The sequence below is a fragment of the Balaenoptera acutorostrata genome, chromosome 5, assembly GCF_949987535.1.
Source record: "Balaenoptera acutorostrata chromosome 5, mBalAcu1.1, whole genome shotgun sequence".
Lineage (NCBI taxonomy): Eukaryota > Metazoa > Chordata > Mammalia > Artiodactyla > Balaenopteridae > Balaenoptera > Balaenoptera acutorostrata.
The window spans coordinates 143,961,730-143,975,385 of NC_080068.1; the positions used below are offsets into that span (position 1 = coordinate 143,961,730).

A 13,656-nucleotide genomic window follows, 5' to 3' on the forward strand; every position below is an offset into this window, starting at 1 on the left:
CGGTCAGGCCCACAGGGGTGGGGACCCCGGAGCGCTGTCGGGCGATGGGGCAGGGTGACCTGCGTGGACGCGACCCCCACACGTCCTCGAGACAACGCTGGTGGGCAGGGCAAGGGTTGGGTTCACTGCCTTCCCTGGGAGTGCGGTGGGGGCGGGTCTTTCACAGCGGGGAAGGGTCCGGGAGGCCCAGGGTGGGGTCGCTTTAGGTCGCCCACGAGGTCGGGGCCCGGAGGGAAGGATGCCAGCCCCTCGGGCTTCCCAAGTGAGAGATGATGGGAGGGAGCTCCTCCTGAAAGGAACCACCCCGTCTGTGGTGAGGACAGGGGCCGGGCGCCTGGGGTTGCTCGCGGCGAGGCAGGGTCCACGCGTCCGAAGACCCCGCAGACTGAGCCGCCCATGCACGGCTGGTGGGAGCACACAGGGCAGACAGGCCCTCCCAGCCCCAGAGCCATCTCCATCGCCTTCCTCCTCCACCATGGACGCCCAGACTGGGGCCCAGAGGGCCTGGCTCCTCCCCGGACCTCACCCTGGGACCCCCCACCCCGAGACCCCAAACCCTTCCCCGCCCCTCTGACTCCAGACGGGGGCTCCCGAGGGCAGGGCCTGGCCTCCAGACCCCACTCTGGGGACCTGGGGCAGTGCCGCACGTTTGCCGGGTCGCCCTGAGCAACCGCGGGCCGCGAACGGGATCCCGGTGCCGCGAAGGAGGCGTCCGTCTGCGCAGGCGCGTGCCCGGGCGCCGCAGGTGCAAACACTTCGCGTCGGTGTCTGCAGGTCGTGTGCCCGCCTCGTCCGGCCACCGGACCTCGTCGGGCCACCGGACCCATCCACCTGCCCGGGAGGCCGCGGAGCTCGGACCTCGGCCCACCCACTGCTCCGCAGGCCCGCCCCGCTCGTGCCCCGCCCCCATCCCGCAGGCCCCACCCCGGCCCCGCCCAAGGGCCGGGACCCCGCCCCAGACCCCGCCCCGCGGGTGGCGCCTGCGCAGTGACGGCAGGCGCAGTCGGAAGCACGGCGCGGACCGCGGGGCACAGCTGGGGACGGCTGCCCCTCTTGCCCGCAGCGCTGATCCCGCAGTCGTCCTCCACTGGGGCTCGGGCTGCTCTGGCCGGGGATGGCGGCGGCGGCCGAGCCTGGGGCCCGCGCCTGGCTTGGCGGCGGCTCCCCGCGCCAGGGCAGCCCGACCTCCAGCCCGGAGCTGGGCGCCGGAAGCCGCTCGCGGTCGGGGCCGGGGTCCGGGCCAGGGTCGGGGCCGGGGTCCGGGCCAGGGTCGGGGCCGGAGCGGGCGGGCGCTAGGCCCCTGGGCCCCGCCGCGCCGAGTCACAGCTTCAGGAAGGTGACGCTCACCAAGCCCACCTTCTGCCACCTCTGCTCCGATTTCATCTGGGGGCTAGCCGGCATCCTGTGTGACGGTGAGCGCCCGCGACCCCATCGCAGACCCCAGTACCTGGGCCAGAACGGGCACCTCACCTCTGACCTCTGCACTTCCAGCAATGGCCTCCCCAGGATAGGGCCCCTTGCCCCTCGGGGCAGGGGTGTGCCAGGCCCAGACCTCCCCGTGGAGGTGATGTGGACCAGCTCCTGCGGGGGTCTGGGGGCGTCCAGTGGCCGCGGCCCCTCCCCCAGGACGGTGGAAAGATCTGCTCCCTAGGCGCCCTCACCTGGCTTGGGATCCAGTGGGGAAAGAACGTCGCGGCTGCGCAGGGCAGGTGCAGTGACTGGGGATGAGGCCAGCCAACCCTGAGCAGGTGCAAGGGGCAGCAGTGTGGCCAGGCAGGGCTGGCCTCGGCCACTGGCTCCCCTGGGCTGGTGCTGGTCCATTCTCTCCTGGGTGCACACTGCTGCCCACAGGGTCTGAGTGCTGGCGCTGCCCAGGCTCAGACTCCCAGAGAGCTGGGCCAGGCCTGCCACCCCGAGTGTGACATGCCCCAACAGGGCTCACACCCCGCTGCCAAGCCGGCCTGGCTGGGTGAGGAGGCCCTCCCTCCTCTGGCTCCTGGGCAGCTGACACGTGTGCTTCCAGGGTCGGCTCTTCTAGTCCTGCTCATTTCCGCAGGGGACGGGGCGGGGAGCCTCTGCCCTGCTCAGGGAGACAGGCCTTTGGCTCTGGGGACAGAGGGAGCACTCAGGCTGGATCCTGCAGAGGAGACCGGGCGCCTCACACAGGATGCCTTCTGCCGGGGGAAGTGGCAGGTCCCCCTCGTGGGTGTGGCCTCTTGAAGGTGCACACTAGGTCTGAGGGGCGAAGAAGCTCATGGAAGGGAAATGGGGGTGATGTGGAGGCCTTCACTGGGCAGCTGTGCGGACGTTCTCCCCAACTCTGGAGAATGAGCTGGTGACCTCGGCAAGCAGAGGGGCCTGACAAGGGCATGGGAGGAAGAGCCCCTTCCCCTGCCAGGGAGCACCCAGCATGTGGGGGGAGCAGGGACCATCTGCATGGGCCAGAGGAGGAAGCTGGGTGCCGCCTGCCCGCAGCCGAGCCGGGCTGAGTGCCTCACCCGGCCCCATGCCTCCCCAGGATGGGTAGGGTGCCCCCTTGCTGCCCCTGTGGGCCTTGTGAGCATAGCTCACCACTGTTGGAGCCTCTGGGCTGTCTACTCCCTGGGCAGGGGCAGGTGCAGCCCTCACTGGGCCAGCCACCCTGCCTGCCTCGGGGGCTGGGGGACCCTGGTCTACCGCAGACTGGCTGTGGTCTGGGCAGACACATCGTACGTGGGCGGGGGTTAGGGGTGTGTGCAGCTGTGGGGAGTGAGGGAAGGCTGTCCCTGGTGAAGCTGGTGTAGGGGGTACGTAGAGGTGCAGGAGCTGGCCAAGTGCCCGCCTGCGCCCCCCCCCCCAGCAGAGACTTGAAAGAACTGGGCCTGTGTGTGCGTGTGTGTATAGGGCACTGGACGGGGGACTCTTGGGACACCAGAACACACCGTCATCCAGGACGGTCAGAGCCACCAGGGCCCTGCTCCCTGCCCTGGGCTCTCTGGGGTGGGACAGAGGGTCAGGCTGTCTCCATGCCCTCTCCCTACCCCTATGACTAGGGTTAGGGTTAGGGAGTTTGGGGAGGGTCAGGCTGTCTCCATGCCCTCTCCCTACCCCTATGACTAGGGTTAGGGTTAGGGAGTTTGGGGAGGGTCAGGCTGTCTCCATGCCCTCTCCCTACCCCTATGACTAGGGTTAGGGTTAGGGAGTTTGGGGAGGGTCAGGCTGTCTCCATGCCCTCTCCCTACCCCTATGACTAGGGTTAGGGTTAGGGAGTTTGGGGAGGGTCAGGTTGTCTCCATGCCCTCTCCCTACCCCTATGACTAGGGTTAGGGTTAGGGTTAGGGTTAGGGTTAGGGAGTTTGGGGAGGGTCAGGTTGTCTCCATGCCCTCTCCCTACCCCTATGACTAGGGTTAGGGTTAGGGTTAGGGTTAGGGTTAGGGTTAGGGTTAGGGAGTTTGGGGAGGGTTGCTGGCACCCTACCACGGCCCTTGGCGGTCCCACTGGCTGCGGCCTCCCTGCCGCGTGCCAAGACCTGGGGTCTTTTGATTCCTGGGCAGGACAGGGGCCAACTCACGGGGCTCTCATTCCCATAGTCTGCAACTTCATGTCACACGAGAAGTGCCTGAAGCACGTGAAGACGCCGTGTACGAGCGTGGCACCCAGCCTGGTCCGCGTACGTATGGAGCTTGGGCTACTGCACCTTCGGGGGGAGGGTGCGGAGGGTCAGGGAGGCCAGCTTTTGCGGTGGGGAGTCAGGCCGGCATGTCGGATGGGGTGGGCAGTGGCCCAAGCACTGGGGGGCTGGGGTGGGAGTGTTCCCTTGTGCTGGTCTGGGTCCCTGAGCTGCAGACTGCATCCCTGCCTGTGAGCCCCTCCCAGGGCAGCAGCTGGGCCTCACTTCCCGATGGTTCTGACCCTGTCTTCTCCAGGGTCCCTGATACCCAGCACTGCCCCTCCTGCCTGTTGGTGGGCCTCCTCCACCTATACTTTATCCGGGTGGCCCGAAATGTGGCCCGAAATGTATCACGGAGGGGAATAGGCCTGGGGGAGTGGTCAGCACCTGTGTAGCTGGATCAGGCCTGGGCAGGACCAGCTGGGGCCTGAGCTGCAGAGGGGGCTGTCTGAGATCACGGCCCAGGCAGCCCTGAGTTGGTCCTGCACAGGGAATGGGGAGGTCAGCATGCAGGGCAGTCCCCAGCAGGACCCCTTGGGAGCACCGAGGGGCTGAGGCACACACAGCATCCTGTTAATCGTGCTCGGGAGGACTGAGGGGTGTATAGCGGTCAGGCAGGTGGCCAGGGCTGCTGATGGGAGCTCCCTGGGACAGAGAGGAAGTGGGGCTTGGGGACCCGGTTGCCAGGCCTTAGGGCCCAGGCTGAGGCCGAGCTCTGCTCCTTCCAGGTCCCGGTGGCCCACTGCTTCGGCCCCCGGGGGCTCTACAAGCGCAGGTTCTGCGCCGTGTGCCGAAAGGGCCTGGAGGCACCCGGGGTTCGCTGCGAAGGTACCGCCACGAGCCTGCCTGGCTCCTCTGGGGTCTAACTCCCTCCTCACCAGGGACCTGGCCTCTGCTGCCCAGGGTGGCCCAGCCCTCCCTGCGGTCAGGTGGTAGCTCTAGGGTGGGGTTCGGGGATTCTGGAGCTGCCCGCGCGGGGAGGCGGGGAGGCGGGTGCAGGGGACCGCAGGGGTGCAGGCTGCGTGTTGAGGTGGGCCCGGAGGGGAGAGAAGCGGAGAAGCTGGTCCCCATCCCGCCGAGGGAGGGGGGACTGCTCCTGTCTCGCACGTCGTACCCCAAAAGGTTAAAGAATGTGCGGTCAGGGGAGGGGCGGCCCCAGACGGAAGCAGAGAGGCCGGCGAGAAGGGGTCTGGCAGGGTCGGTGGGCAGCGGCGAGAGACCCCTAACCCTGCCCGCCCCCCAGTGTGTGAGCTGCACGTTCACCCCGACTGTGTGCCCTTCGCCTGCAGCGACTGCCGCCAGTGCCACCAGGATGGGCACCGGGACCACGTGAGTGCGCTGGGCCGGGGGCCGGAGGGCCGGGGAGGTGGGAGAGGCTGCGCCGAGCCTGCTGACAGCCCTCTCCGCAGGACACGCACCTCCACCACTGGCGCGAGGGCAATCTGCCCTCGGGCGCGCGCTGCGAGGTCTGCCGAAAGACTTGCGGCTCGTCCGACGTGCTGGCCGGCGTGCGCTGCGAGTGGTGCGGCGTCCAGGTGGGGCGGGGCGGAGGCCCTGGGGGCGGGGCGGGAGAGGCGCGGGTCCGCGTGAGGCGGGGGCGGGGGCGGGGGTCCTGGGGGCGGGGCGGGATGGAGGTCGGGGCCAAGACCTGTGGGGCGGGCTGCATCGTCCAGTGGCAAAGCGGGATGGGGGGGCGGGGGTCCTGGGTCCTGGGGACAGCTCGTTTGGATCGGGATGTTTTCCGGCTTTTGGGGTGGGGTTCGGTTGTGCAGGGGAGACTCAGGGCTCTCTGGTTGGGGGTGGCGCCACCGGCCCGTGGGAGCTAAGTGTGGGCCCCCGGGGAACCACTGAGGGCCGGCCTGGACCCAGGTCCTCTCCTGTACCAGGACCCCAGGCTCGAGCCCGTGCCCTCTCCCCCAGGCCCACTCAGTCTGCTCAGCCGCTCTCGCCCCCGAGTGCACTTTCGGGCGCCTGCGCACCATGGTCCTGCCGCCGGCGTGCGTGCGCCTGCTGTCCCGCAACTTCAGCAAGATGCACTGCTTTCGGATCTCCGAGAGCACGGCCCCAGAGCCGGGTGAGCAGGGCGGCGGGGAGCGGGCGTCTGGGGTGGGGGCCGGGCCTTGACTGAGGCCAGCTGTGACCGTCCCACAGGGGAGGGAGATGACAGCGTGGACGGAAGCACCCCCGCCGGCCCAGGTAGAGAGGTGATGGCACTAGAGTCCAGTAAGTGCCCCTTAGCTGTGGCCAGCCCCCCATCCCATGCCCCGTTCCCCCATCCCGTGCCTCGTTCCACGAATTTGCACCCACTTCCCTGTGGCCCAGGCAAGCAGACTCTGAAGATCTTTGACGGCAACGACGCAGTGCAGCGAAACTACTTTCGTGCCATCACCGTCCCCCGCCTGGCCAAGAGTCAGGAGGTGCTGGTAAGAGGGACCCCGCAGCCGCCTCGCAGGCCCGTCCCTGGGGGGCTGCGGGGACCCACGGTGGCCTGGCTCCGCTCACGCCCACCCCCCCCCCAAGGAGGCGGCGCTGCGGGCCTACTACATCACGGAGGACCCTCAGGGCTTCCAGCTGCAGGCGCTCCCAGCACCCGCTCTGGCTGGCGACACCGGGGCCTCGGGAAAGGTCTGGAGTGGTGGGACCACCCAGGAGGAAGGCAGTAGAGGCCCAGGGGCCCGAGACGTTCCCAGCGCCATTCGCATTCCCGAGGCCTGGATCATTTGCGCTCTGCCCCGCACCCAGGAGGTCCTGAAGATCTACCCTGCCTGGCTCAAGTGAGACCCAGGTCCCCGGTAGGGTCCGCGGCGGGAGGGAGGGGTGGGGGCTGTGCGACCCCAGCTCCTGAGCTTGTCCCCTGCAGGGTGGGTGTGGCCTACGTGTCCATCCATGTGACGCCGCAGAGCACAGCCCGGACTGTGGTGCTGGAGGTCCTCCCGCTGCTGGGATGCCAGGTATGTGTGCTGGGCCCGCCCTGCCTGGCATGGTGGCCCCATGTGGGTCTTCGGGAGGCGGGGTGGGGTGGGGTGGGGGCGGGGGCGTTAGGGCTGGTCCAGGCCTGATGCCCTGAACTCCACCCCAACAGGCTGAGGGGCGGAAGAGCTTCCAGCTGGTGGAGGTACTCATGGGCAGCAGGCAAGGTGAGCGGGCAGCCTGTAGTCAAAACCCTGACCAGTCCTACCCCTAGGCGCCCGGGGTCCCAGGGCAGGTGCTTTTGGAGGTGGCCGCAGGGCCTGGGGCTAATAGTGGTGTCTCTCAACTCTGCAGTCCAGCGCACAGTGCTGGCGGACGAGGAGCCCTTGCTTGACCGGCTTCGTGAGATCCGGCAGGTGAGTGGGTGTGGACACTGGCCCCTGGGGAACGGCTGGCCTTTGGACATGGCTTCTACCTCGTAGAGAGGGAGTCTGTCTGCCCGTAGGACACAAGCCCATGCTGGCGGGCAGCTAAGCGTCCCGGCCAGCAGTGCCTCCCCTTCGCAAGTTCCCCGTGTGTCCTTCCTCTCCTCTCCTTCCCCATCTCGGTGGCGTTTAGCCCGGGGCGTCTTCCCTTCGGCCCCCTTTGTGGACGGGGGTGGGGGGAGTGGGGTGGGGGTGGGGGGGTGGGGAGGCCCGTCCCCTAGTGCTCTGCTCAGCGGTCCCCCTCCCCGCAGACGTCCCTGCGGCAGATGAGCCAGACGCGGTTCTACGTGGCTGAGAGCAGAGTGCTGGCCCCACGTGTCTCTCTGTTCGTGGGTGGTCTGCCCCCCGGCCGGTCCCCCCAGGAGTATAGCAGTCTGCTGGACAAGGCTGTGGCCAGCAAAGGTGCGACTGCCTGGGCTGGTCCGGGCGCTTGGCCGGGTGGGGGGCAGGGCGGGCGTCCTGAGGGCGGGTGTGCGGGCTGGGCTGCGTGGTCCCCGGGCTGCGTCCCACTGCTCCCCCGCGCCCCCCAAGCCCTGGCTGAGCCTTTGCCGAGCTGGTTCCTGGCCCAGAGGGTCTCTGTCCTCACCTCTGGGGCCCAGCCCCCATCACCTCCTCTGGAGTGGGGGGGGCGCTTCCTGGGAGAGCTGCGCTGTTGGGTGGTGTGAACTCATTCCTGGCCTGGGAGGCCGGGTGGGGCTGCCTGGGGTGGCAGCCCTGGGTCGGGGGCCTGGGGGGCAGGTCCCTGGCGTCCGACCGCAGCCTGCCGCCCCGCCCCCCCCGTCTTTGCAGCTGGCCTCGTGTCCGTGAGCCACGTCTACTCCACACAAGGTGAGCCGCCCACGGGCTGTGGTCAGGTTGGGTCCAAGGTCACTCCCTGGCGTACGTGGGGCAGCCGTGCCCTCTTGCTCCACCTTGTTTAGGACCCGTGAGCCGGGGAAACGGTGGTGTTTCGTTCACGGCTGTGATGCTTTTGCTAAAACGTGACTGAGGTGCAGAGAATGCTTTCTCCACAACCTCTTGTGCTCATGGGTTCCGTCTTTTATGGCGGGAAACGTCAGATCTCCCCAGTGGGAGAACAGTCCCGTGAGGCCCGACTCCCCTCTGTGGGTCCATAGCAGTTACCAACGTGCTCCGTGCCTCTCGCGGGTCCTGGGGGGTGCGTGTCTGCTCCACCCTGCCTCCAGGTGGCCTTGCTCTGTCCACCCGGCATCTCCTGTCTCCGAGCCCGGCTGTCCTTGGGGGCTCCCCCCGGGGGAGGGAGTCACGCACCGTGGGGACGCCTTGGGACGGGCTGGCCTGAGGTGGGCCGTGGCCAGAACGGGGGCCATTCGGCCGCGGGAGGAGGCGAGGCCCCAGCCCAGACAGCGTGTGGGTGGGGGCAGGACAGGTAACCAAGCTCATGGCCCACCTGCCACAGGTGCCGTGGTGCTGGACGTGGCGTGCTTTGCGGAGGCCGAGCGGCTGTACATGCTGGTCAGGGACACGGCTGTGCACGGCCGGCCGCTGACCGCCCTGGTGCTCCCGGACGTGCTGGTGAGTGGCGCCGGGGCGGGGCCTGGGGCCATAGCTTCCATGGCCAGATTGTCTAATACTTGGTCAGCTGGAGCAAAGTCCGAGTCTGTGTGCACGGCTGATTCACACCGAGGGAGGGGCCCGAGGTCGGATGGTGAGAGGCCTGCACGCTGGTTGACTGGCCTTGCAGCGGCCGCCTCTGAAGGGCTGGCCTGTGTTTGTGACTGTGTGTGCGGCCCTCGCAGGGTTGTGGGCCCTGGCCCCGCTTTTCCCGCCCTGGAGGCCTCTGGAGCCCTGCTCGCACCCTGGGCCTCCTCTGGCCAGTAGGTGATGCTCCCTGACCCTGGAGGCTGTCCCAAAGCCCCAGCAGTGCCCCAGGCCCCGCCCTGCGCTGTGTGCCCTAGTAGCAGCTTCTGCTCCTTGGCCCTGCTGGCCCCCAAGGAGCCCCCGAGGTGACCTGACCCCAGTTCAGGCCCAGCAGAATTAGAGCAGAACGAGTTCAGGGTCTGTGCCTGGGTGGGCCACGTCTTCAGGTTTCTGCTGCCCTGTCCTACCATCCAGACAAGGAGGCGGCCACTGCAGGTCAGGGTCCCCCTCCGCCAGCTCCACGGGCAGAGACGGGTGGGTGATGCCGACACGCACTTTCTCTCTCCCGGCAGCTGCCTGCCCTGGGGTGAGCAGGTAAGTGGTGACCGCAGGCAGCTCGGCCCGGTGGCTCACACGTCACCCCAGTGTGTCCTCGGCCTTGAGCCACGGCCGAGCCCGTGTGCGGCCGCTGCCCGCTGTGTCTGCGCCTGTTTGTCTCCTGTCACCCAGCAACCCCCATCGCGGGGACCCCAGCCCCCGTCCTCACCACGTGGGGACCCTTGCTCCCTGCCCACTCTCGCGGGCGCTGTTTCTGCCGTTGTGTTTGGGGGCGGGCTTTGTCCCGTGGCCCAGGGGAGGTGTGGGGCCGCCCTGTGAGCCGGGCTGCTCCTCCTGACTGCCGTGTGGGTGGGCGGGGGCCTGGCAGCGGGGTGGCTCTGAGAGGGGCAGGCGGGGTCCTGCGTGGGCTTCCAGCCTAGGCTCGTGGGCCACGTGGGTCTGGCGGCGGGCGTGGTCTGAGGACACGTGGCGTGGCAGCTGTGGCGTGGCCGATGTGCTCAGAGCTCCAGGCTGGCCAGTGTCTTCCTGCCCCACTGGCCAGGGGTCTGTGGGCGCCCCTTCTGCTGTGGGATGCAGCCCGAGCAGGCAGTGGAGAGGTGGGGTGGCCGCGTGGCCTTTCTCTGGAGGGGCCGGCCCCAGACTGGCTCAGGCAGGTGGGCTGAGGGTCAGGGGCCGCCACTGCCAGGCCGCGTGCTGGGGGAGGCCCGGCTCTGTCTCCGGGGGCCGGCCAGCCCACCCTAACGCAGCCCCATCTGTCAGCACCTGAAGCTGCCCCCAGACTGCCGCCCCCTGCTGGTGTTTGTGAACCCCAGAAGCGGAGGCCTCAAGGGCCGCGACCTGCTCTGCAGTTTCCGGAAGCTGCTCAACCCCCACCAGGTCTTTGAGCTGACCAACGGGGGGCCGCTGCCCGGGTGAGCCTGCCAGAAGGGGTGCCTTCCCGTGCCCGCCCCCCAGCCAGCAGGAATAGGTTGGGGTTCGGTGGGTTGGAACCCTCGAGGGCACCCTGGGTGGGGATGAGCTGCGGCCCCTTCTGCCCCGGGGGTGACCTCCTGTCCCTGCTTGTTCGCGGCCGTGGCCAGTGCCGGGACACGTCCTGTCTCCCTGCCGCCAGGTTCCACGTGTTCTCCCAGGTGCCCTGCTTCCGGGTGCTGGTGTGTGGCGGGGACGGCACCGTGGGCTGGGTGCTCGCCGCCCTGGAGGAGATGCGGCACCGTCTGGCTTGCCCAGAGCCGGCTGTGGCCATCCTGCCCCTGGGCACAGGTGGGGCCAGCTGGCACGCTGGGGGATGGGGCCCCGGGCTTGGCGGGGCATGGGGTGGCCGTGGAGAGTCAGCGTGTGTCTTGCCGGTGTCCAGGGAATGACCTTGGCCGGGTCCTCCGCTGGGGGGCGGGCTACAGTGGAGAGGACCCGTTCTCCGTGCTGGTGTCAGTGGACGAGGCGGACGCCGTGCTCGTGGACCGCTGGACCATCCTGCTGGACGCTCATGAGGCCGGCGGTGGGGAGAACAGCGTGGCAGACGCAGAGCCCCCCAAGGTACCGGTGTGCCCGGGAGGGGGTGTGGCACCCGGCGGGTGTCTCTCTACCACGTCCGTCCAGGTGTTCGTCCTCGTCCCAGCCATGCCTTGGCGTTGGCGCCAGCGCTGTCCCCTCGGGGACACGGGTGCCGGGCCTGAGGATGGCCGGCTCAGAACCTGAGTGTGGGGCAGTCACTGGACAGAGCAGCTCTGCGACAGGAGGCCAGGCCCACTGCGGGGGCGGCGGGGAGCATCTGGTGGGGGCCGACCGGGGCCAAGGGAGAACGCGTCTTGTTCTCAGATCGTGCACATGAGTAACTACTGTGGGATTGGCATCGACGCGGAGCTAAGCCTGGACTTCCACCAGGCGCGAGAGGAAGAGCCCGGCAAGTTCACGAGCAGGTGCCATGGGGCAGGGGTGGGCGCGGGGCTGGCCCTGGCGACCCTGTACTTCCTGGGGGTTCACCAGCAGTGGCCGGGGGCTGGGGCGCCCCGTGACTGTCGGTCCCCCGCCAGGTTCCACAACAAGGGCGTGTACGTGCGGGCCGGGCTGCAGAAGCTCAGCCATCCCCGCGGCCTGCACAGGGCGCTCCGGCTGCAGGCCGAACAGCAGGAGGTGGAGCTGCCCAGCATCGAGGGGCTCATCTTCATCAACATCCCCAGGTGCCCGCATGCGGGGCTCCCGGGGCCCCGGCTCCCCTCCAGCCTCCCGCCCGGCCTCCCTCTGACCTGTGTGCCCCTCCCTCTTGGTGCAGCTGGGGCTCGGGGGCCGACCTGTGGGGCTCCGACAGTGACTCGAGATTCGAGAAGCCGCGCATGGATGACGGGCTGCTGGAGGTGGTGGGGGTGACGGGCGTCGTGCACATGGTGAGCGCGGGGGCGGGGGACCGGGGGGCTGGGCTGTGGCGCCGCGGCCCGCTGAGCTTGGCTCCCCCTCTCCCCAACCAGGGTCAGGTCCAGGGTGGGCTGCGCTCCGGCATCCGCATTGCCCAGGGGTCCTACTTCCGTGTCACCCTCCTCAAGGCCACACCTGTGCAGGTGGACGGCGAGCCCTGGGTCCAGGCGCCCGGGCACATGATCATCTCGGCCGCGGGCCCGAAGGTACGCCCGGCGTGGGGTGGGCAGGGGGCTTGCTGCCGGCAGGCCTCGGCTGTGCAGAGCGGCTGGCATGGCCTTGGTGCCCGGCAGTCCTGCTGCGGCTGGTTCTTCCCTGACTCGGGGAGGTCATGGGGCTGGATGAGGCCGGCCAGCCCTTAGGGAGCCCCTTCCCCACAAGCCGCGGTCACAGCATGCCCCGCTCTTTCCCCTTCTGTAAGATGGGCTGAGATGGCAGCAGCCGTCCTAGGACCCAGCACCAGGTGGCCTGCAGTATTGCACAGCCCTCAGACCTTGCCTGTCTCGGGACAGGTCCACATGCTCAGGAAGGCCAAGCAGAAGCCCAGGAAGGCAGGGACCCCCAAGGATGTGCGAGCAGATGGGGCGCCTGCCCGAGGGGGACTCCAAGTAGAGGCGGGTCCTGGAGCAGCGCTCGCTGGTGGATGTACTCGCCCACAGCCCTGACCGTCCTCGTGCCACACAAACTGCTGGGTGGGCAGTGGGCACTTCCCCTCTGGCCTGCGTACCAGTGATGGGTGGGCACGGGGCTCTCCGGGGCCCAGGCCACTGTCCTGGAGGGCACGCACTCCTCCCCGGGCCCCTCTGCCCCCCACCTCATGCCCCTCGCCTCATGCCCCCTGGCTGCTCCTACAGGGCCGCTGGCTCCCTGGGCCCTGGGGTTGCCCGGCACAGACACGGGGCACCCTGGCCACGAGCTCTTTGGCCTCCCCTCTCCACTGAGTGCTGTCCTGGGGGACACGCCTCTCCAGGCCCGGGTGGTGTCTGGCCGGCCCAGCCGGAACCTGGCTGGTGGCCCCGGAGCGACAGGGCTGGGACGGGAGGGCCCCGAGGAGGCCAGGTGGTGCCCAGGAGGTAGCAGGAGCCTGGCTGGGAGCCCAGAGGAAGTGAGGAGAGCGTGCAGCGGGAGCGGCTTTAATCAGCAAGGTCGACGCGGCACACGATCATCGCGGCACTCGGCCTCCCACTCGCCGAGTCAGCACACGGGTGCTGTGTCCGCTGCTGGGCAGACGGGACTCGTATGGTCTCCGTGCTTCTCCACGTGGAGACTTGGCGACGCAGGATGCAGACATGGCTGTCTGGCGGGCCACTCGCAGAGCCCCCACCACAGAGCCCCCGAGTTTAGCCGGCCCAGAGTCCTGACTTGGCCCCCTGAAGAGCCCGACCCCAGCTGCCTGGGAGCCCCCAAAGCCCCAGAGAAGGGTCCACAAGCCCCTCTCCTGATTGTCTGGTCTCTTTGCCTTTGGCGCTGTCTTGCCGCTGGGCCCTCGCACCCTGGGTGGTGGCCTTGCCCTGACATTCGGCCTCAACCTCGGACACGGCCCTGCCCAGCCTTGTACCTGCCAAGCTTGTGCCAAAACTGCCCAGACACATGCATAGGAACAGCTGTGGGTGGCGGCCCGTCCTTGCCACGTGCCTCTAGTAGCTGGTGTGTGTCCCCCAGGTTTGCGTCCCCGGGGGCGGCATTAGCTTTTGCTTTGCGGGCCCCGTTGGTCGATAGGAACTGTCTTGTAAATTGTGGTTCAGGTGGATGTGTCCTCTGTGAGTAAGCGAGTGTGTGCGCCCGGAGGGGCTGTGCGCGCTCTGCACCCCCTCCCTCATGTGTAACTTATCACCTGAAGGTGACCGTAATTTATATCTGGGACAAATATAGTCTGGGCATCCTGTCCTGCTGCCGTCTCCTGCGTCTGTGCCTGAGGCCAGTGTGTTGGGGGAGGAGGGCTGGGATGTGGGGGCCGGTCGGGCAGCCCAGCAGCTGCCAGGGCCCTCTGCCCGCGGGACGTGGGCTGAGTTGCAGGACGTGCTGCCTGTTGAGGATCCGGGGCC

The 13,656-nt window shown here is 68.6% G+C and overlaps 1 protein-coding gene across 1 annotated transcript; it reads left to right on the forward strand.

The window, feature by feature from the left end:
- Nucleotides 1-997: 997 nt before the first annotated feature.
- On the forward strand, nt 998-13,498 carry DGKQ (diacylglycerol kinase theta). Its single transcript, XM_057546444.1, has 23 exons — nt 998-1,412; nt 3,571-3,650; nt 4,379-4,478; nt 4,894-4,979; nt 5,060-5,185; nt 5,571-5,724; nt 5,802-5,873; nt 5,973-6,073; nt 6,171-6,424; nt 6,511-6,601; nt 6,733-6,787; nt 6,915-6,976; nt 7,297-7,447; nt 7,835-7,873; nt 8,463-8,578; nt 9,962-10,113; nt 10,314-10,462; nt 10,557-10,735; nt 11,018-11,118; nt 11,233-11,379; nt 11,472-11,583; nt 11,665-11,817; nt 12,124-13,498. Exons 1-23 carry the CDS (start codon nt 1,115-1,117, stop codon nt 12,274-12,276), a joined length of 2,931 nt encoding a protein of 976 aa, XP_057402427.1. The 5' UTR covers nt 998-1,114; the 3' UTR covers nt 12,277-13,498.
- The last annotated feature ends 158 nt before the right edge of the window (nt 13,499-13,656 follow it).

Coding starts and splice junctions, on each gene's coding strand:
- DGKQ (XM_057546444.1), top strand. CDS start 1,115: ATGGCGGCGGCGGCCGAGCCTGGGGCCCGCGCCTGGCTTGGCGGCGGC. Junction 5,874..5,972: donor GGTGATGGCACTAGAGTCCA/GTAAGTGCCCCT, acceptor CCTGTGGCCCAG/GCAAGCAGACTCTGAAGATC. Junction 10,736..11,017: donor CAGACGCAGAGCCCCCCAAG/GTACCGGTGTGC, acceptor TCTTGTTCTCAG/ATCGTGCACATGAGTAACTA.